The 23,899-nt window shown below is 45.1% G+C and overlaps 1 protein-coding gene across 1 annotated transcript; it reads left to right on the top strand.

Annotated features, from left to right (window-relative positions):
- Positions 1 to 9,629: 9,629 nt before the first annotated feature.
- On the top strand, positions 9,630 to 23,110 carry GNG10 (G protein subunit gamma 10). The gene is made up of 2 exons (XM_056848050.1): positions 9,630 to 9,713; positions 22,978 to 23,110. The coding sequence occupies exons 1-2, from the start codon at positions 9,633 to 9,635 to the stop codon at positions 23,101 to 23,103; spliced, it is 207 nt and encodes a 68-aa protein (XP_056704028.1). The 5' UTR covers positions 9,630 to 9,632; the 3' UTR covers positions 23,104 to 23,110.
- The last annotated feature ends 789 nt before the right edge of the window (positions 23,111 to 23,899 follow it).

The following is a 23,899-nucleotide window of genomic DNA, read 5'->3' as shown; positions in this document are numbered from 1 at the left end:
AAAGCAGCGAAAGACATGAGCCCTGTTGCAAAAGGCCTCCATATGGAGTGGACAGCATAGTTCAGCATTGCTATAAACACGAAGTCTTGTAGTGTCCACCCATTGGGAAACAGTTTCCAAAGAAGCTGCTGGTTCAGCCTTCCATGCACTAGACCAATAGGTTGTTCGTGTGCTGCACGGAACCTGAAGGACATGGTCTTCAGGCACTTGATTGCATGAAGAGATTGCTCAGTTAGCGACTGAGGATTTAGAAGAAAACAGGTTTGGCAACGGGACCTTACCCAAGGTTGAACTCCAATCTAGGTAATACTACCTTAACCCGATGGAAAGTGATCACAAACCAATAAGTTAAATAGGTTAAAATGACAGCAACCAGAAACACCACCTTAGTGGATAAAAGAAAAACAGGTTAGACATTGCCATTATACTGGGTTTAAAGCATAAGGCAAAGAATAATAAGGGCATTAGCGTAGGGAAAAAATAGACTAGCCAAGTCCCTCAAACCATTAGCAAACTGGTGTTGCAAATCTTGAATAAGAATTGAGAAGGAAACTGAGGGCTGAGATGACCGCCAGATGTGCTTGATGGGAATAGCAATGACACACCCCATATAAAGGTGAAGTAAGAGGTTGCAAACTGACCCTGATCATTCAAAAAACTGAGCCCACTTGGCAGCATAAGATGACCATGTGTGCGGTATGCATAATACTATTAACAACCTTGTGACTCTAGGTAGGTCCCGATCGATGGTTGAGATGACCACGCCACCCACTGTAGTGAAGGGACATTGTGGCAGAGAAGGGGCTATATCCTGATCAGATAGTCTTCTTGAGAAAGTACCCCAAATCCCCATCAAAAATAATCTACAGATTGGGAACACAAAACATTGTGGCCAATAGGGACCTATGAGCCAGGGAACAAAAATGCAGCATCTGGAAAATCTCCCCAAAGGCCTCATGGCAGCCAGTGCTCTGTAGGAAGCAGGGACCTATTGCATCAGCACTTGAGATAATAGGACTCTACCAGGGAAAAAACCCATTCCCTTAAAAGGGAAAGCAGGGAACATAGAGTGAGGGATTACTTGTGGGTTGATGAAACCTGTCTGCTTGGGAAATCTGTGAGGGTAACTTCTCACACCACCTGGACGACGGGGAAGGAAACGTTGTGCTGTTAGATCCTTTGCCATAACCGGAACAACCTGGGACAGCAGGACGGAACCCTCCCTCATGCTATAGATATTTACGTTGCCATGTTGTATGCACTCATAGCAGTGGCTGAAAAAAGGTACAAAATTATACCGGATTGTCCTGACTTCCAGAAGAAGAATGTGATCTCATGAAGGAAAATATTCAGGTAAACACCCTTGCACAAGTGCTTGTGAGAATCTTAGTACTGGAGAGAACACAGCACAGCTCTGGATATAGGAAGACTATATCTTCAGGTGGTATTAGCATAGTTGCCCTGTCAGACAGGATCTGTACTACTAGTCTGGGAAGGAGCAGGAACCAAAGAGAGATGCAATAAAGCCAACCGTAGTAGGGGACGATGAGTGGAAACATTGTCGGTCTTGTTTTTGTTTTTTAATATTATATTTCATTTTGAAGCCACTAGGTAGATACCCTAGGATATAGACCAGTAACAATGGTGATCAAAAATATTCCTTTTAAGAAATGATCTACACTTGCACATAAATTGTGCAGCTACAGGGACAGAAAAGCCATGGGCCCTTGAGTTGTTAAGGGCTTGAAGAAAAAGCATTCAAAGTAGCGAAAAGAATGCTATCCTTTGAGTAGGAAGCAATTGGGATTACATAAAATCAACTAGCGAATCCAACGACACATAGGGCTGACGAGGTTAGAGACAGGCAAGCCTGCAGGACTGGTAAAATGAATTGTCCAATAGCCAATAATCCAATTACTGATCAACAGCACCACTTGCTGACAGCAGGAAAGCAAGTGCAACAAGCCTGTAACATACTGTAACATACAATTAAGATAATTGTCCTTAGATACAGGACTACAGCCAAAAAGGCTCCCAGGCAACTGAGGAAGGACCTCTGAAAACGGAAGTATCCTGAAATGTGGGCACCTGTGGATCCATATTAAGGAGTCTGAGGTCCAGTCGGGGACCCTTATCAGCATTTTCCTTTATCCAAGATAAAAAAATACATAGATTAAAAATTTGTGTGTTCCTAAATAAAGGGGTTTATTTGCATTGCAATATAGAGACCTCAGCTGCAATGAACTCAATATGGAGGGAACACAGTGCCTTGGATGGTTAAGAGCACCATTCAGCACCTAGCATAAATCTACCCAGGAGTTAGCATTTATTATCCTGTAGTCATGCCACCTGTTTGTCCCTGTATGAAAAGTCCTTGGGAAGTCAAACACCCTGTGAGTTGGGGAAGTCTCCCCTGATGCTGGGTAAACACAATATGTACAAGACTTATCAGTGTACATAATTTGCTTAGGCTAATTACGGCCCTAACGCTGAAAAGTGTTCTTAATGGGAGATTCAGTGCTCCTGCCCAGAGTCAAAGGAGGCAGCCCCAGCAACCCCCGGAAAAAAATGGGAACCTGACACATATTAAAATAGAAGTGTCCCAGCAACCATCAACTAGGTGAGGGATACTGTAAGAGGAATCCAGCATCCTCCTTTTAGCTTTATATAGATTTCCCACCTTCTAGGCGAAAGCTTGGCTATAAAAAGAAGTAAGCCAAATGTATAACATTGGTTTTGCATAACACAACTTGTCAGATCCAACGTCAAATCTGAGGGAGAGTATAAAATCTTCCAAGCCTATGCCATCCAGATTAAGTATTCTAAATAGAGCTGAATGACCCCATGGGTGAGACAGGCAGGAACCCAGATGGGTTGCACATGAGAGGAAGTGTCTCATGAGCCCTCCCTCCTTGACGCTAAGGTGGCCATGTAAATTGACTGAGGTCGGTGGGAAGACACTTGTCACAGAGGAGATGAGTGTCTATACACCCATGGGGATATATGAATTCCCGCAGGAGCATCCCATGGAGAGGCTCAGGGAACATAAGGGGGGAACAGAACATGGCTGAGAAGCCTTTCCCACATGCTGGACAATGTTTCAGCCCAAGCTTGCTTACCCCACCAGCAACGGTGATGCCTGACGTCAAGGGAAGCGGGGGGGGGGGGGCTGCGACGCCAAGACTCCTCCCCTTCTCCGAACAGATGCCGCCTCGGCAGCAATAGACGGTCGGCATAGAGGCAAACTCGAACCCGCTCGTCTCGGCACTGAGGAGGAATTGGTGTATGACATCAACAAGAGCCAGATGGCTGTTGTGTTGGTGCGTCAGAGGCGAGCAAACGTCGAGGCTTTTACACCCTGAGGAGTAGGCGTTCCCACCTCCTTGGAATTGCTCGACCTTGAGACCTCCTCTCTACACGTCAAGGGGGACTGATCCCCTAGTGCTGTAGACTAGCAGGCTTTCCATGGAGCCTGTCGACCTCAAGGCGTCATCCATGCACGTTGTGGGGGACAGAACCCCTAGTGCCATAGTAAAACAGCTATCTACATAGCCTTTCGACTTCGAGGTCTCATCCATGCACGTCATGGGGACAGAACACCAAGCCCCTAGTGCAACCGTACAATGGCTTTTCTCAGAGCCTGCCAACTTCAAGGTCTCATCCATGCCCGTCATGAGGGACAGAACCCCTAGTGCTGCAGCATATCCAGTCCTTATCACAGTCTTTGGGTTTGAGACCTGTTTCCATGCACGTCATGGGGGAACCCAAGCCCCTAGTGCATTAGTAAAGCCGGATTTCCTCACAGACATTCGAACTGGAGCAACACAGCCTGAATGACTTGTAAAAATGAGAAAGAGACAAGATTAAAACAAGCATCTGAAACAGAACAGACCATTAATTTGTGGCATACTCATTCTGCATTTGACAGAATTGATAAAGAAAACCATATTGGCAAAACAGACATCAAATGCTGAGAGAAAATTTTTTCTGAGGTAGAAGAAAAGACACAAGTCTCTCAAATAGAACAAGCATTATTAATTTGTACCATACTATTGTACATTTGGCACATTTGTTAAATAAAGCCACATTGAAAAAAAAAATCCTGAAGAGAAGACCTTTCTAAGTGAAAGAAAAGACATAATTCTCTTAAACAGAACAACAATCATAGTTATTTTGTGCTATAAGCCTTTCATATTTGGCACATTTGTTACATAAAACCATATAGGCAAAAAGGAAATCAAATCCTGAAGAGAAAAACTTTTCTGAAGTAAAAGAAAAAGCACAAATCTCTCAAACGTAACAACAGTCATTATTTTGTGCCACACTATTTCTACATTTGGCACAGTTGTTAAATAAGATCATATTGGCAAAAAAGAAATAAAATCCTGAAGATAAATTTTCTCTAAGGTAACAGAAAACACGCTCTGAAACAAAGCTAGTGCTCTCTCCATGGTGGCGAAGAGAGAACTGAGGGGGGAGCGCCCCTCCTCTCTCCGTCACATAACCGTTGGGCGGGAAGCAGGCTTGCTCTCGTCCTGGGACAGAAGGGAGGGGGAGCGCTTCAGGCGCTCTCAAGCTCCTAAAAGCTTTCTAGTCAATTCTCTGTGGCTGGCCTGCGCAAGCGCAGTCCCCATGCAGGACTGCACAGATGAACAATTGTTTTTCCTGTGCTGCTGTAACCATTGCAGTATTGTGTTTCACATGACATACAGTGAGGGAAAAAAGTATTTGTTCCCCTGCTAAATTTGCCCGTTTGCCCTCTGACGAAGAAATGACCAGTCCATAATTTTAATGGTAGGTCTATTGTAGCTGTGAGAGACAGAATAACAACAGGAAAACCCCCAGAAACCCAGAAGACAAAAGTCAGAGATTGATGTGCATTATAATGAGTGAAATAAGTATTTGATCCCCTATCAACCAGCCAGAGTGGGCTACAGACTGGACTGGGCTACAAGACTACTGCCAAGCACCTTGGTGAGAAGGTGACAACAGTTGGTGCAATAATTCGCAAATGGAAGAAACACAAAATAACTGTCAACCTCCCTCGGTTTGGGGCTCCATGCAAGATCTCATATCGTGGAGTTGCAATGATCATGAGAACGGTGATGAAGCAGCCCAGAACTACACGGGGGGAACTTGTCAATGATCTCAGGGCAGCTGGGACCATAGTCACCATGAAAACAGTTGGTAACACACTACGCTGTGAAGGACTGAGATCTTGCAGAGCCCGCAAGGTCCCCTTGCTCAAGACAGCACATGTACAGGCCCGTCTGCAGTTTGCCAATGCACATCTGAATGACCCAGAGGAGAACTGGGTGAAAGTGTTGTGGTCAGGTGAGACCAAAATCGAGCTCTTTGGCATCAACTCAACTCGCTGTGTTTGGAGGAGGAGGAATGCTGCCTATGGCCCCAAGAACACCATCCCCACCGTCAAACATGGAGGGGGACATATTATGCTTTGGGGGTGTTTTTCTGACACCTATTGCATAGACACCTGAGCTGCAACCCTTAAAGGAATGGTAGAGTGGCACTGAGTGGAACTGTGATAAAACCTTTTCAGTTTATGTGACATGAAACATTGAAATCCTGATTCATAGAATCATAGAATCATAGAGTTGGAAGGGTCCACCAAGGCCACCAAGTCCAACCCCCTGCACAATGCAGGAAATTCACAACTACCTCCCCCCTCCACACCCCTAGTGACCAGAAGATGGCCAAGATGCCCTCCCTCTCCATCAGTTCAAACTCTGGTTGTATTTTCAGAAGTATAAAGTATATACTTTTGGAGCTGTGCGGAAACCTAAAATAATGGGTTACATAGCCCACCTTTTTGCTGGCACACATACAAAGTTGAGCTGTACCTGAAAACTGCTCAAGTGTTAATTTTTTGTTACATTGATATCATCTCAGGTGAATATTTATTTGAAACAGCTCTATGCCACCTTTCCACCTAACTCAGCATCTCCAAGTAGTGAGCATTAAAACAAAACATTTCAGACATTTAAACATTAAATGTTTTGTTTGAGCAATGTGTTTACAAATAAGATACATTTGTACATGTAACATGTGGTGAGAAGCTTAGATGTTCATAAGCTTCTTATATGCACAGCGGTTAGAGTACTTATGCCACTTCAAAGAATAAGTGCATTTCCCGCCTCCGTTGAGTTTGTTTCCTATTTGATGTTATCAGTGGTTCTGAGTTGGCTGCTTCCATCTTTCAAATTAAACTGATGCAGAATTCCTGAAGTGGATTTTCTAGAGTTTAATGGTCCAGTTTTCAGGATGCTGTATAACTTTCACCTGTTTAAGGTATACACTCACAATAAGAACATAAGAAGAGCCAAAGGCCCATCTAGTCCAGCATTCTGTTCAGAGTGGCCAACCAGCTGTCTCTGGGAAGCCCACAAATGGGAAGACTGCAACAGCATCATCCTAGTTGTGCTCTTCACCAACTGATTTAAAGAGGCATACTACCTCTGGTACTGGAGGGGCATCTAACGTAGCCCAAGACGATCTGTTACCAACCAATTGGTAACTGGGAGCTCATAGCTGGCATCATTCCAGCTGCCAGCAAGCCAAGTTTTTATCTTTCGAATTGCCTATCACCCATTCCTTTCAAGGACCCTTTAATTAAGAAAGGTGGCTTTCCACTGGCAGCCAGGACTGTTCAACCCAACACTAAAAAAAGAGTTTGACCTTATTCCTTCAGGCGCTCTTACAATCTTCAGACTTGCAGTAATGGTAAAAATGTATGGTGGTGCCTGACAAAGCAATCATGGCTGGTATGCATGGGAACCTGCTCTTCTACGTTGAAGCCACAAATGAAGGAAAATAGAACTTTATAAAGTACCACTTTGTGTTGGATTGGGGGACATTTGTGTAAAAAGGGATTTTTCAGTGCGGGGTATTACAAAGGAGACAAGGTTCTGCTGTGAAGACTCCAGAACCCCCCCCCCCAATCCTGTCCAGCCGCATCACATAAGGTGGTTTGTTTAGAAAGTATCCAGCACACCGATGGATTGAGACTCATGGTTTCTTTTTAGGCAGGTCCCGTTTTGTAAAACAAAAACCATTTCTGGTCAGTTCTCACAATGGAGGGATGGGAGCAGTGGGGTCCTTCAGGGATCTGTGTTGGGACCGGTGCTTTTCAACCTGTTCATCAGTGACCTGGAGTTGGGGGTGAACAGCAAGGTGGCCAAGTTTGCAGATGACACCAAATTATTTAGGGTGGTTAAAACAAAACCGGACAGTGAAGAGCTCCAAAAGGATCTCTTCAAAGTGGAGGAATGGGCATTAAAATGGCAAATGAGATTCAATGTGAGCAAATGCAAAGTGATACATATTGGGGCAAAAAATCCCAACTTCACATATACACTGATGGGATCTGTGCTGGCAGCAAGAGACCAAGAAAGGGATATTGGGGTGGTAGTGGATAGCTCGATGAAGATGTCAACCCAGTGTGCGGCTGTTGTGAAAAAGGCAAATTCCATGCTGGCCATAATTAGATGAGGAACTGAGAATAAAACTGCTGATATCATACTGCCCTTGTACAAATCTATGGTGAGACCACACTTGGAATACTGTATATTGTCGAAGGCTTTCACGGTCAGAGTTCATTGGTTCTTGTGGGTTATCAGGGCTGTGTAACCGTGGTCTTGGTATTTTCTTTCCTGACGTTTCACCAGCAGCTGTGGCAGGCATCTTCAGACGAGTAACACTGAAGGACAGTGTCTCTCAGTGTCAAGTGTGTAGGAAGTGTAATATATAGTCAGAAAGCCAAGCCTTATTCATTCTTAAACTCTCTTCTTTTCTGTTAAAGTTGTGTTCTGTGGCAAGAATGCCTTTCCTATTTATTTTATGCCTTGCCATTTATTAAAGGAGTCACTGATAGGATGGAGAAACTTTTGAAAAAACATAACCTACAAACAGTGTTTAAACCCACCAAGAAAAAACAACAGATGCTACAATCAGCAAAAGACAAAAGAGACCCTCTCACCTCTGCAGGAGTATATCGTATACCTTGCAGCTGTGGACAAGTTTACATCGGGACAACAAAACGCAGCATACAAACCAGGATAAAAGAACATGAAAGATACTGCAGACTTGGCCAACCTGAGAAATCAGCAGTGGCTGAACATGGACTGACACAAACAGGACACAGGGTCTTATTCCAAGACACTGAAAGACTGGACAATTCTACCAACTATTTTGTCAGATTGCACAGAGAAGCCATTGAAATTCATAAACAGCACAACTTTAACAGAAAAGAGAGTTTAAGAATGAATAAGGCTTGGCTTTCTGTCCTTTAAACCTCCAGACTAACAAAGACTACAGTCAACAATAGCCATGCAGATTAGCTTTGGATTGCACACATTATCAGATCACTTCAGGATACAGTGGTTCCATATTAACATACCACACCCTCATTAGCACATTATCTTGATACTTTCAGGACAATGATTAGCACATTACCTTTGATACTTTTTGCAGGACAATGATTCAGCTCAACCCAACCCCTTTCTGACTATATATTACTCTTCCTACACACTTGACACTGAGAGACACTGTCCTTCAGTGTTACTCCTCTGAAGATGCCGGCCACAGCTGCTGGCGAAACGTCAGGAAAGAAAATACCAAGACCACGGTCACACAGCCCGGATAACCCACAAGAACCAATTGGAATACTGTGTACAGTTCTGGTCACCACACCTAAAAAAGAATATTGCGGAGTTTGAGAAAGTGCAAAAAAGAGCAACCAAAATGATCAGGGGACTAGAGCAACTGCCCTATGAGGAGCAGTTAAAATACTTAGGGCTGTTTAGGCTTGGAAAGAAGGTGGTTAAAGGGAGATATAATAGAGGTCTATAAAATTATGCATGGTACGGAGAGAGTGGACAGGGGGATGTTTTCTCCATAATACTAGAACGTGGGGACATCTGCTGAAGCAGGAAGGTGAGAGATTCAAAACAGATCAGTATTTCTTCACACGATGCACAGTTAAATTGTGGAACCCCCTGCCCCAGGATGGGGTGGTGGCTGCCAACTTGGAAGGCTTTAAGAGGAGAGTGGACCTGTTCATGGAGGAGAGGGCTTATTCATGGCTACTAGTCAAAATGGATACTAGTCATGCTGCATACCTATTGTCTCCAGGATCAGAGGAGCAGGCCTATTATATTACCGTAGGTGCGGTGGAACACAGGCGGGATGGTGCTGCTGCAGCCGTCTTGTTTGGGGGCTTCCTAGAGGCCCCTGGTGGGCCACTGTGAGAACAGACTGTTGGACTTGGTGGTACCTTGTTCTAATCCAGCAGGGCCTTTCTTGTGTTCTTATGGTTGGGGGGTGGGGGTGGGACTGGGTCGGTCCCAATTTCCATCTGCTTTCTCTGCACCCCCAAGGCTGAAGCGTCCTGGAGGAGTTGTGTTTTTTCTTTTCCTTTGTGCATCCCGCCTGGCTTCTCGGGACGCCTCGCCGGCGCTGGGGGGCTCCTGCTGGCCGTTCGCCTTCAGTGGGCCGGAGCGGCAGGCGGGGGCGAGGGGGAGCTCGGCCGCAGCCTCCTCCCCCTTTGAGCTCCGTTCCTGCCCGGGGAGAGGAGCGCCACTCGTCTGGAGCCAGACGGCCGAGTCGCTGCCAGCATGTCGTCCACCTCCAGCCTCAACAGCATGCAGCGCCTGGTGGAGCAGCTGAAAGCGGAGGCCGGCGTCGAAAGGATCCGGGTGAGCGCGACGCCCAGCTGGGGCGGCTTTCGGCGCCGGCCCTTGGGGGGGGGGGATGCAGACGCCGCCGTCTGGCCAAGGAGGCGGCTCGCTTGCGCTCGGCAGGCCGGGAAGGGAGCCGACGAAGACGACGCCGCTCCCTTCGCCGGAGGGCTGAGGCGGGCTGAGGCGGTTTGTGCCCGGGAGGGCTGAGGCGGTTTGTGCCCGGGAGGGCTGAGGCGGTTTGTGCCGGAGGGCTGAGGCGCTTTGTGCCCGGGAGGGCTGAGGCGGTTTGTGCCGGAGGGCTGAGGCGGGCTGAGGCGGTTTGTGCCCGGGAGGGCTGAGGCGGTTTGTGCCGGAGGGCTGAGGCGGGCTGAGGCGGTTTGTGCCCGGGAGGGCTGAGGCGGTTTGTGCCGGAGGGCTGAGGCGGGCTGAGGCGGTTTGTGCCCGGGAGGGCTGAGGCGGTTTGTGCCCGGGAGGGCTGGGCCTTGGCTGGGCCGCGCGGCCCAGCCAAGGCCCAGCCCTCCCGGGCACAAACCGCCTCAGCCCTCCGGCGAAGGGGGCGGCGGCTCCCTTCCCCGCCTGCCGAGCGCAGCCTTTTCCGTAGCTGGACTCTACCGGGCTGGCTGAGAGGAGACGAGCAGTTCAGACGTTCTCCTCTCCCAGGAATCTGGCTACGGGGCTTTAGTGGGAACGGGCAACTCGCCATTCGTGTTTTCTCTCTCTCTCTCTTGTTGACCGGCAAGCCCTTTCTGCCCTGGAGTGACCCGAGTGGGCCTCGGCGTGACAAAGAGGGCGCGTGATCTGCCGCCCGACCCGGCTGGGAACAGGCTCCGACCCGCGACCAAGACTTCCTCATAAAGTCTGCATTGTTTCAGCTCGCTGGGGTCCCCCCCCCTCCTCCTCCTCCTCCTCCTCCTTTGCAGCTGAAGGCTGTCGCTCGCTCGCTGGCTCTTTGTGGTTCCCAACCAGGGGTCCGCGAGAACTAAATTAAGGTCCGCGAAACGAAGTTATAAATTAATATAATAAATTATTATAATAAATTATTATAATTAATTTAAATTAATATAAATAATATAATAAATTAATATTTTCAATTAAAAGTTCTCTGTTATGAAAATATATATTCAGACATTATTCTAAGTTTAATGTTTAACTAACAGTTCTGATTCAAGTTTATTTTCAAATTCTCGGAATTTTTATTTTGGACCTTGGGGTCCCTGCACCGAACAAAAAAGTCCTAGTGGTCCCTGGTCAAAAAAAGGTTGGGAACCACTTTCCTAAGTGGCCCACTGCTGAGACGCGCCTTTGTTCCCCAGGATGAGGGGCTAGCGGGGCGCCCCCTTGACTTGGGATCGAGGCAGAAGAGGCCCCCTCGCCCTTCTGCCACAGGCCCGTCCTTTGGGTCGGCCGACCGACTTGGAGCCGAATCCTTGAAGAGGCTCAGGCCAGTTATGCCTGGGAGGTTTTGCGTTGGATCGGCCGCTCTCTAGATGCACATTTTCCCCATCTGAATTCTCAAAACTCTGCATGGGGGCTTACTGTTGAGTTTTGAGAATTTGGATGGGGAAAATGTGCACCTTAAGAGTGGCAAATCCAAGGCAAAACCTCCCAGGCATAAACGGCCTCAGAGACCTTCTTTGGTTAGCCTCAAACTCTGTGGCAGAATCACCCCCCCACACACACACCAAAGTTCAAGATTAGGTGGCGTCCTCTTGTCTCGTTTGCCTCTTCCTTTTGAGGTCAAGTTCTCCAGCTGAAAACAAAGCTTATTTATGCTAAAATCGCCTCAGTCAAATAGCAGGGGGTGGGGATGGCTGGAGTGCCTGACAGTGCAACCGTCCTAAAGAGTTTGCACCCTTCTAAACGCATTGGCTTTCACTGATTTAGAAGGGTGTAACTGTGTTTAGGGATTGCATTGCAAGTGACAGCATGGCTGTTTCAGAAAGGTTCAGGCAGCCACCGTGGTCCGTAGAAAACCCCCAAAACAAAAGCCGGGTGATAACTTTTGTTAGGTTCATCCAAAGGGAAAGCATTTGAGTTTCTGAACTCTTCATCAGGCTGGGTGTTTCTTTTTGGGGCGGGGAGCTATCTCATGCCATGTTCACAAGGCCTGATGAAGAGGACGTAACAACATGAAAGTCTGCACACTCCTGCACACTTGGTTACTCCTAAGAAAAGGTATTGCATGATGTTTGTTTTAGGAAAGTTAATCCGTGCAAACAGACAAATAGTGCAGAAAGGTTGTCTTCCTCTCTGCCTTCTGCGCTGGTTTTTGACTTCAGGGAATTTTTTAACTTAGGAGAGGGGATCAGTATGAAACCCCCACAGGAAGTGGTACAATCCATTCTACTGCCTCATTCTCCTACCAGGTCATGGACCATTCTTCCATATTACACAAATACATGAAGCTGCCTTATACTGAATTAGACCATTGGTCCATTAAGGTCAACATTGTCTACTCCAACTGGCAGCAGCTCTCCAGGGTTTCAGGTAGAGGTATTTCACATAGCCAGTGTGGTGTAGTTATTAAGAGTGGCAGACTCTAATCTGGAGAACCGGGTTTGTTTCCCCACTCCTCCACATGAAGCCCCCTGGGTGACTTGGGGCTGAGAGAGTTCTGAGAGAACTGTGACTAGCCCACCTACCTCACAAGGTGGCTGTTGTGGGAGAGGAAGCAAAGCTGATTGTAAGCCACTTTGAGATTCCTTAGAAAAAAGCGGGGTATAAAAACCGACTCTTCTTCTTTTAACTGGAAATGCCAGAAATTGAACCTAGGACCTTCTGCATGTCAAGAAGCTGCTCTACCATTGAGCCACGATTTCCCCATCTTGGCCAGTATCATCTGCTCAGATTGACAGCAACTCTTTCCAAACCCTGCTTTCTGAGCTCCATGACCTGGAGATGCTTAGAATCACACTTGCAAAGGAGAGGTTCTACAACTGAGCCATGGGCCTTAGGTTGAACAGATGGCATTTGATTGCCAGTATCAGCAGAAGCGCTTACTTCATGAGTGCAGCTTGTATTGATTATGACTCCTTTTAAACACTCACAGCTTGTGGTCAACAATGACATTAAAGCTAATTTTGAAGATTTAGTTAGTAAGCCTGAAGGAAAAGCCCCAGACTGAAGCAATTTGTAAAATATTGTAATCATAATAATTTCATAGGACAGCATGGAACGTTCTGGACTGCTGAAAAGGATAAGGATTTCTATGATCATTGGGCTCTTAGAAAACACAAACCAGCAGTGGACGCTCACACTGTAATCTTTCTAAGGTCATCAGCTGAAGACGACTCTTATATTTAGAGAGAGAGATCGGATTCTGTTTGCATTTCAGGAAGAAGTTTGTCAGGGCTTGATATCTCTATGGAAATATATTGTACAAATAAAACAGGATGGGGAAAAGGCCTGAGTTTATGTATTTTGTCACTACAAGTTTGGGAATAGACATTTGTCTGGTCACTTGTGTGTAAAAGGGTCTTCATGTGACTATGCAGGAAAATGTAGAATCCTGGTGAAAATTGGGTGTTTTTTTTAAAGCTATTGATGTGCTCCCAAAGGATAGGTGTATAATATACACTGTATATGGACAGATAGATATGTTTTGTGTGTGTGTACCAGTAACTTCTGTAGACTTATTGGTAAAGAAGTCTGGAAAAGTCTTCGCCATGCTTGGAGGAAGTAGTCGTAGATTGAAATACAGGAAGTAGTCGTAGATTGAAATACATTTCTGGAGCTCCACTCTTACTTTTAATAAAAGTCTCTTGTACTATAGTGGTGTTATACCTTTTGTTCCTTTTAAATGTTTTTATTGTGCTTGTTCAATTTTATTGCAAGAAAACAAAGCATAGATTATAGAACATGTTATTCTAGAACATGACAAGCAATGTTATAAAAAGTGGTTTTCAGTTATTCTGCACTTACAAAGTCATAACTGGGAAGTTGGTTTCAATGAAATCTCATGTGCTGTAAAGCCATTTAAAAAAAAACGGGGGGGTGTCCAATAAAAAAGAGATGATTTTAAAAGTTAATTACAAATTCTGTATCTTCTTGACTCTCTTAAAAATCCTAATAAAATATACACAGGCTCTGTTGGAATTCTTTTCCTATCATATCTACTTTAAAAGGTAAAGGTCTCCTGTGCAAGCACCGGGTCATTCCTTACTCATGTGGTGACGTCACATCCCGACGTTTCCTAGGCAGACTTTGTTTACGGGGTGGTTTGCCAGTGCCTTCCCCAGTCATCTTCCCTTTACCCCCAGCAAGGTGGGTACTCATTTGACCCACCTCGGAAGGATGGAAGGCTGTGTCAACCTTGAGCTGGCTGCCTGAAACCGACTTCTGTCGGGATCGAACTCAGGTCGTGAGCAGAGCTTGGACTGCAGTACTGCAGCTTACCATTCTGCGCCACGGGGCTCCTTTGCTCCATAATAAAATTGAGCAGGACTTTTATTTCAGCAGGAATGAGACAGGAATTTATTGTGACATAAGCTTTTGTGCAATGCATCTGATAAAGTGGGCTCCTGTCCACCAAACGTATGCTTGAATAAATTTTGTTGGTCCCTAAGGTGCCACTGGTCTCCTGTTACTACAACAGACGAATACATCTGCTTGTCTGGAATTACGTTCTACAAGAGTTTCTTAAAAAAACTTAATTTTACAGCTCTAAAATATGTCCAAAAATCCTTAGACAGTCCATATCTTTCTTCAGTAACTTCATGGTTCTAACTATGAATCTGTTGCTGGGGTCAAATACTATTGATAATAAACTTCTAAAAAGTTCTCTTTGAGTCAGATAACAGAGTACCTAAACAAATTATTCCAGATCCGGTTACACTTATCTTAGGTCACCAAGCCAAGATCTCTTGCCCACTTTCCCCCCCTTTTTGAATGAACTTACAGTCAGGCCCTACTCACAATGGTGCTATTATATTTTTGAATAATGTCAAGTGTCCTAGTTTGGCACAATATGGTTAGATGTTTGCATCATTAAATCGCTATCCATCTTCCTATCTGTACTGCAGGCAGAGAAGTCCTGAAGGGGGGGAGCAAAAGGGGTTTGGAGCTTGTGTGACCCCTGCATTGGTGTTAGTGCCACTTTCGCCGGCTCAATTGGCATTAACGCTGGCTCAGGGCCACTTATGCCAATGTTGGGGAGCTGCCAGCAGCACCACGCGTGGGCGCAGCCACCACGGCAGCATTTCCCTAACACAAGGGCTCACACAGATGCCAAAGGGGGCATTCCTGGGGGCGGGGCTGACTTTAGTCAGCTCCTTGAGCCCTGGGAACACGCCCCCTTTTGCCGGCACAAACTTGCACTTGCAGAAAGGGAGGCATAGCCCTGTTAAACTACATTTTCGGCTTGCTGTCCCCAGGTGCGCTTCTACTACCCCCCCTTTTAGGATTGCTCTCTAAGACTGGAAGATGTGTTTGAGCAAGCCAGATAAAAAGTTAGGCAGCATCAGAACAACAGTACTGTTCAATACAACAGATCCGAAGTTCAGCTATTCATCTCATGTTGTGAGCGGTCACCTTTGTTGACACATTTGTGTCAGTTTGATATGTAAATGCCATAAGCAATGTGCATTTGGGTGACTTGCATATCTCTCACTCAGACATCACTGTGCTGGGGGGCATTGAGATGCCACAGCCCTGAACTGGCTGCCAGTAAAAGGAGAAGTTGGTGACTGTATTAAAAATGGCCCTCTGGGAACGTGCATTTAGTTAATAATTATGGTGCTTTCCCTGCTGGTATTTGTATAATGAGCTGGGAGAAGGATGCAGCTGTCTTATTGTTATTAATCATTTACATATTTTTCATTATCATGAATTATTTGTTTGTGCACATTCATCTATTCTTAGCCCTTGAGTTTTCCCTTTTATCCATATTAAAACATTTAGTTGTGAACTTTATGGAGCTGTGGTTCAGTGACAGAGCATCTGCTTGGCATGCAGAAGGTCCCAAGTCCAATAACTTCTTTGTAGACATACCGAAAAAAATGACTGAAGAATGGCAAAAGATCTGTAATAGATTCATCTGGCAAAATAAAAAGAATAGATTTAGAATCAATAACCTATATGAGATTAAAAGCAAAGGAGGGATAGGTATGCCAAATTTATTAACGTATTATCAGGTGGCTAGGATAAAGTGGTTAAAATCATGGGTAGTAAATGATGAAAAGGAACCATATATCATAATTGAGCAGGACTTTGTTAAATTCCCGCTAAATAGATGGCTTTGGGTTAAAAAAACTTATAGGAAAAATTTCTGCAACAAAGATGATAATTGCATTAATACCATTCTAAAGCAATGGGATATCTTCCTTTTTATGGAATATCTTAGCTGAGAACCCAGAATTCCAATTACCACATAGAATAAAGATAATAAAGATAATAAAATTTATGTAAATAGCTTTCCAAATACTTTGAAATGAGGTCTAACACCCCATTAATCCCAGAGACTATGGGCTGTCTGGGAGGTGGCAACATCCTTTTATGGATTTTGGGAAGTATGTAGAAGGTTGGTATTTTTGAAAATCTATTCATGAGAAAATCAGCCTCCTTTTTAGGAGAACAGTTTGTATGCTGTTCAAAACTGATGCTGTGGGGTCCCTTTTTAAACACTTATAAAAGTCGGTTTCAGGCATTCCTGTTCGTAATCAATTTTCCTCAAAAGCACGATTGCCCTACCCTTGTCAGCCGGTTTTTTCACTAAATTTTTATTAGACTGTAATTTATTCAAAATATCCCTATCTTCCTTTGAGAGATTGTGTATTAGAGGAATTTTCTTTTGTTCCAATTTTTCGAAGTCTCTATGCACTAAGTGTTGGAAAGTAGAAATCAGATTATTTTGAGTGGGAGGGACAAAGGTGGATTTTATTCTTAAAGTGGAGGCTTGTAGTTGGCTGTGTTTAAAGAAATCTTTGAGTCTAATTAACCTAATGAGTTTAAATAAATCAATGCGAGTCTGCATAGGTGAATACCTAGGAGTGGGTACAAACCCTAAACCATAATTGAGAACCTTCGTTTCCTGCTCACTCAGTGTATAGTCAGAGAGATTTACAACTAAATTTTCCATCCCCTTTGTGCTCTCCTTGGAAAATATTCCCCTCTTTATTTGCACGGTCTTAAAAAATAGTCCCTACTGGAGGCTCTACTCGAAAGACTAGAGGATTCAGTGTCTTCCTGTCCTGGTGAGTAAGGATCTCTGTCGTCACCCTGTTGGCTACGTCTATTGGGACGTGAGGTGAGCCATGGATATACCATTTTATTGTCATAATCAGTTGTATCTCTATTAAGTTTCCTAATTTTATAGGTTCGTATCTGCTCCATATAGTCATTAAAGTCATTTTCTAGTTGTGCAATTTTTTTTGATTATTGAAAAAGCCACTGAGGAAGCAGACCATATCAAAGAGGAGGTTGAAAAAGAGAAAGACAAACTAGCCCAAATTCAAGATAAAAAGTTGTTTGAATTTTTACAGATGAGGTTGATGCAGAATGACTTGCTCAAAGACACTTAGGGAGTCTACAGCTGACCAGAGTTTCAAACACAGGACTTTCATTTCATTGATTTTTTAACAATGCGTTTTATTAGCTCCTGTCTCTTTTCCCCCCAAATGCCTGAGATGGCAATTTTTTTAAAGCACCATGTAAAGAAATAATAAAATAATTAGATATATTCCCATTAAAAATAATATGTAACCAAGATCTTAACAATGATAAAAAAATTCAACATTGCCTATATAAACTTCCACCAGCATCCTCAGCTTAACTTTACTTTGAATAATAAAGGATCTTGCATTACTGACAAATCGCTACAATGGGGCGGGACCATGACTTCTTGGGGGGCCAAGATGGTCCCCGGTTCAATTCCTGGCATCTCCTGTTAAAAGGATCTGGCAGTAGGTGATGTGAAAGACACCCTGGAGAGTCCCTGCCAGTCAGAGTAGACAATGCTGAGCTTGATAGACTCAGGTCTCATTCTGGGACCATCGTATGTGCAGGACTGTCTCTCCCAGTACACCCCACAGAGAGCGTTATGCTCAGATAATACCAACTTGCTAGTTGTCCCTAGCCCGAGAAGTGTCTGGCTGTCCTAGACCAGGGCCAGGGCTTTTTCAGGCCTGGCCGCAGCCTGGTGGAACTCTCTAATGAGACCAGGGCTAGGGTTGCCAGGTCCCTCTTTGCCACCGGCGGGAGGTTTTTGGGGCGGAGCCTGAGGAGGGACTTCAGTGGCATAGAGTCCAATTGCCAAAGCGGCCATTTTCTCCAGGTGAACGGATCTCTATTGGCTGAAGATCAGTTGTAATAGCAGGAGATCTCCAGCTAGTACCTGGAGGTTGGCAACCCTAACCAGGGCCTTGCAGGACTTAACACAATTCCGCATGGCCTGTAAGACCAAGATGTTCCGCCAGGCCTATGGCTGAGGGAAGCAACAATTTTAATCACAGCTGGCCTCCCTGCCCTTCCCCTTTGCTGCTTAAGCCACCAGATCTATTTAATAGGGGACCCTGACTTCTTCCCCGGGCCGGCTGTGGCCCTGTGTGCCAGTAAACAAGCACCACTTCATTGTAAATCTAGAGACTGTGGTTTTAGTTTAGGATTAAATTTTGTATACTTTTATTGTGTCTTAAGGTGTCTTTATCTTATGTTAGTGTCCCTGAGCCCGGCTTTGGCCGGGAGAGCGGGTGGGATACAAGTTTAAAAATAAATCAATAAATAATATAAGACAGCTTCATGTGTACAAGGGAGGAACTTTATTGCTTGGCAACTACCAAACCAATCAGTCTCTCTTTAGGAACTGGAAGAAGTGGGGCCTTGTTTTTAGTCTTGCAGTATGGGAGTATGTATAATGCCATAGGCATATGTGATAGAAAGACACCAGCCATAGATTCCCAGCCTGGGTACCAAGATGAATGAACATTCTCTGCTACTACCTGTGAGGTTCTCCAGCCAACCTCGGCAATCCCAAAAAGTCACTCGCTCAGACAGGCAGGTCAAAAGCAGGTAAACGTTTATTCAGGAGCTGCAGGATACAGCATGAGCAATCCACAGTTTCAAAGCTGCTAATGACCACTCAACCTACAATGCATAACTTTAACCACAAAGCACAAAGCAAGCGGCCTGGGAATCAGGAGATAATGAGCCTGGTGAGAAACAGGGAGTAAAGGGAGGGAAAGGAAACGGAATGAGCTCAGCCATAATACCGGAGTTGCCCACTGAAAGCTCAAGGACGCGCAGGGGGTGAGCGGGGACCATCCGGGCAGCGTAAGAAAATGAAACCAAATATACACTGAAACAGTTCTGGGCCTAACTCATGTCAAGAGCCTGCCTGACCAGCACAGCTCCTGACACTACCATCATATTGTAGAAGGCTTACCCACTGCATATGTTTTGACTCTACATTTCCATCAATCAAATGATGGCTTTCCTATTTTTCAGTCACAAACTTTGAGATTCTGATATAATACATTCCCAGACAAGGGAGAGTTTGGAGGATGATGGGAATATGATGTGTATGTGCCACTTTGATTCATGTCACTATAGCTAATGAGACAGTGGAAACAGAAGGATAGTTCCCTAGGGAGGGAGACTGAAATATAAATAATACAGATGACTCTCACTAATCGTTGTGATGCGAGACCACAGATGTGATAAGACCAAGTCCCTCTCAGAGCTCAACCCAAATTAGCAGAAAGGGAAGTTTAAAATGAAATCTGCTGGTCTCTTAAGTTTTACTGCTTTCACCAAATTTTCTCAGATAGAATCCTGCCACTGTTTACTCCCCTTCCGTTGCTTGTTTGTAGAACTTTGACTTTGCTTTGTATTAATTTAGTCTTATCTCTACCCAAAGTTCAACCAGCTTTTAGGCTATAAAGCCATAAAACAATTTCCTGTATAAACATACCATTCTCAGATCTTGCCTGAGCACAATAAAAATGTGTCCAACTGTTATGATAACCAGATAGACTTAAGATTTTTTTAAATGAACTCTAATTGGGGTTCATGATCAAGGGACTTTGGCACCTAGTCTCATGTAGAAGTAATTCACACTTGCTTGGTTGAAGAGTCTGGCTAGGATCCTGGAGAACCAGGTTCTAATCCCCATTCTTCCATGGAAACTCATTTGGGCCAGTCACTCTCTCAGCCTAGCTTATCTCACAAGGGGGTTGTTGTGAGGATAAAATGGAGGGGAGAACAATGTAGGCTGCTTTAATATTAAATTAATAACTACACCCCTTTGTCTGACTGATGCTAAGGAGATACCGTGGATACAAGATTCATACTGCCTTCCTAAGCACAGTAACACCTTTCTAAGCCCATTGACTTCAGGGGACTTAGGTCTAACTCTGCTTAGGATGGCACTGTCAGTTGCGGGATTGTGCAGTTTGTCTTCCCAAGCCACTCTTCGGGTAAGTGAGATGGGATGTGGGAAACGTACCTTTCCATCCTGCCAGTTAAGGTCTGCCTCACAAACTCTGGTCTCTGTGCCCCCACCTTCAGTGGTGAGGCAGGTGGCAACCAAAGACAGGGCTTTTTTGGTAGTGGCACCTCGTCTGTGGAATGCCTTTCCACTTGAAGAACTACTGGTGCCAAAACATTATTGTCTATCTAGGCTTTTGACTGAGGGGTTGATCTTTTAAAATCACTTCATAGTGTGATTTTAGTCTAAATAGTGTTAAATTTGTTTTGTTGTTTTGTAAGCTGTCTCAGGCAGGTTCCACAGGAGAGGTGGCATAAAAATGCCACAAATAAATAAACAAATGCAAGTATACCCAACAAGGCTGTTTGAAGCTAGAAAATGGTGTAGTGGGAATCCTGCATGCTGTGCTCACAATCTCAGTTGGACCCCCATGTGCCTGGGAATCAAGCTCTGAGCATGGAGCTCCTGGATCACATCTGTTGACAGGACCTGTGGAAGATGGGTAGGGTACATAAGGACATTGTAACATGTGAATGCGGCCAAATAAGTTTTGAACTGAGCATGGGCTGAAGGGCTACTGAACCAGGGCTCTTCAACTCCCTCTTCACTATTACAAAGAGCAGCAGAGCTCTGGAAGAGTGTTGATGTGCTGATGCTTTTAAACACCTCTTTGCTGTCCACTAGATTTGGCTGTGCATCAAATAACTAATGAAAGCAGTTCGGCAGATTGAGCATCAACACAATATCCTGCTCAGTTCATTTGTTGATTTAAATATGAAAGACCATTACAAATCAAAGCAAACAATATTAGTTAGAATACATCATGGTTCCAAACGAGAATGCAGCTTGCAGTGTTTGTTTAGTGCCCTGTCCTATGATCACTTCTGAGTAGGGTTGCCAGCTCTGTGTTGGGAAATACCTGAAGATTTTGGGGGTGGAGCCTGAGGAGGGCAGGGTTTGGGGGTATAATGCCATAGAGTCCACATTCCAAGGTGGCTATTTTCTCCAGGTGAACTGATCTCTGTCGGTTGGAGATCAGTTGTAATCCCAGATTACAACCCACCACCTGGAGGGTGGCAACCCTACTTCTGAGTCTTTTATACTTCCTCTCCCCCCCGTCCCCCATAATAGCTGGAAAGGTTGGATGAACAACACATGAACACATGAAGTTGACTTATACTGAATCAGACCCTTGGTCTATCAAAGTCAGTATCGTCTACTCAGACCGGCAGCGGCTCTCCAGGGTCTCAGGCAGGGGTCTTTCACATCACCTACTTGCCTAGTCCTTTTAACTGGAGATGCCGGGGATTGAACCTGGGACCTTCTGCATGCCAAGCAGATGCTCTACCATCGAACCACAGCCCCTCCCCATTTTTGGTCTCTTAGGTAAAAGCATTTTCATTTTAACAGGCACTTCACCACCAGTCCTGACAATATTTGCCCTCAGGGCTGACATTTCCAGGCCAGCATTTTGCTGTAGAGTATTGATGGCAGTTGTTCTAGCTTCAGATCCCATGGGGAAAATTTTCTGACCAGTCTTGTTTAAAATAAATCCACAGCTCAAAATCAAAGCAGTGTAAGTTGTTCTTTGCCGGGGAGGGGGGAGGAACCTCCCCCAATAAATATATAAATTTACAATACCTTTTAACGTCAGGTAACATTGGAAACATCCCAAATCTGATAAGAATATGTTACAAATCAAGAATGTTCTTCGTATGGAAAGAATCACAAAGTGAGGGCATTGATGCAAGTGTTCAGGCCACACTTCTCATTTGCTACTATAGTGATAACTAATATGATGTCATCAAACAGCAGGAATAATGTTTGGAAACGTGGCCATAAAATCAGGCCGTAGCTAATAGTATTGGCAACCACCAGCTGAGGTGCCACTGCGTCTTGCATCAAATTACACGATTTTGAGAATCTGAAATTTGATCCCTCGTGTGTCATTTAGCTTCAAAAAAGCAGACATGGGGAGTGGGGGGTGTATATTGTGGCTGCAGTGCTGGGGGGGTTAACTCCCTCCTCCAAGCTATTTCACCGGCTAAGCTGTCCGGATGTGTGGGAAGTTTAGGCAGGACATCACCTGCCCCCCCCCACTCACTCGCCTCAGTGCATAGAGATCTGCCCACCTCTTCCTGTTAAAGATTTGCAGCAGTGTTTGAACTATGAACAAATCTAAATCGTTTAATATTTTACATCCCTAGCTTCAATCCTTATCTCTCCCCCCTTTCTGCTTTTTGTGGCTGAATTGCACAAGGGAAGCGGGGTCTAATCAGGGACCCCCAGTGCCGGGTATAGTCCACCTCGGTTCCTTAGGGCCCTTAGTTCTGTCTCCTGGCACTTGTGTTATCAGCTACTGACATATCATGTAGATAATTCACAGTGGGTAGCCGTGTTAGTCTCCACACCCATCTCTCCCCTGGACATCACAGACTTCTGCATACCACACCTAATCTCATCACGCCTGCTATTCACATTTACATACTGTTAACATTTACATACTAATGCTTGTCTGAATTCACTCTCCTCTGCTTAAAGACAGATGGATTCACATTCTATCTGTATCTGAAGAAGTGAGCTGTGGCTCACGAAAGCTCATACCCTACCAGAAATATGTTTGTTAGTCTTTAAGGTGCTACTGGACTCTTGCCCTTTTCTACTGACATATCATGTGTTCAGACACACATCTGGTACTGCAAAAACCAAAGTGTGTCAGAGAGTTGTGAACCTCTGATCAGAAATGCGAATTCTGTGTTAAGAGCTACAGGATGATACTCACGTGGCATTCTATGATGGTTTCTAACTCAGATAACTCATCTGCCATTTCTACTTTTGTGTGTGCTTTCAACGGTCCAGGTCTCTCAGGCAGCGGCGGAGCTTCAGCAATACTGTATGCAGAATGCCTGCAAAGATGCGTTGCTGGTTGGAGTCCCCGCAGGAAGCAATCCGTTTCGGGAGCCCAGGTCCTGCGCATTGCTCTGAAGACAGGTACGCTCCTTGTGGAAGGATCCTTGTTGCAGCTTTCTTTAAGAGCTTAGGTCAAGATTTGTCATGCAGATAAGGAGCAGGCTGGGTTCTTTAGGATTACAGCCTAGAGCAGGGGTCTCAAACATAAGGCCCCTGGGCCAGATCCAGCCCCTTGAGAGCTCTTATCCAGCCCGCGAGCCAGCTAAGTCAGCCATCCCCCCCCACCCAGTCCCGATCTGGGCTGGCGAGGCATGGCCCGGCCCGACCAAGTGACATTTATGTCAAATCCAGCCCTCGTAACAAATGAGTTCGACACCCCTGGTTTAGAGAATACAGGGGAGAGGTTTAGCCCTCTGGATGCTCCAGAGTATCCTTTTATTTTTTCCTAACTAGGTGAGTAGTTGCCATTGTTACCTGTGGGGAAATGGAAAGCTGTTGGCAGCGCAGTCATTGTTACTGCAAAGCCTGCTGTCCACCTTGTGATTGTTTGGCATGTACCCCATTGCCTGGGATCCTGCAGGGGGTGCGATGTGTATGCACAGAAGCCCTGTTGACCAGTTAAGGTGAACATGCACATCCTGCATGGACGTGCATACATCTGTTGTGAGAAAGAGCCAACCTGCATTCATTTTACAAATGAAGCCCGGGACCAGTACCTGGATAAATGTGTGGTTTCAGTCACATGTTCAGCAGTGCATATGTTGACATGAGAAATACTCAACACATATAAAGATAAATCACATGTACACTGTACATGGATTGTACATCCATTCACTGTACCTTTTATGAATAGAGCTAGAGGTACACTGCA

Source organism: Euleptes europaea, chromosome 4 (genome assembly GCF_029931775.1).
Source record: "Euleptes europaea isolate rEulEur1 chromosome 4, rEulEur1.hap1, whole genome shotgun sequence".
Classification (NCBI taxonomy): domain Eukaryota; kingdom Metazoa; phylum Chordata; class Lepidosauria; order Squamata; family Sphaerodactylidae; genus Euleptes; species Euleptes europaea.
This window is presented reverse-complemented; position numbering and strand designations above follow the sequence as displayed.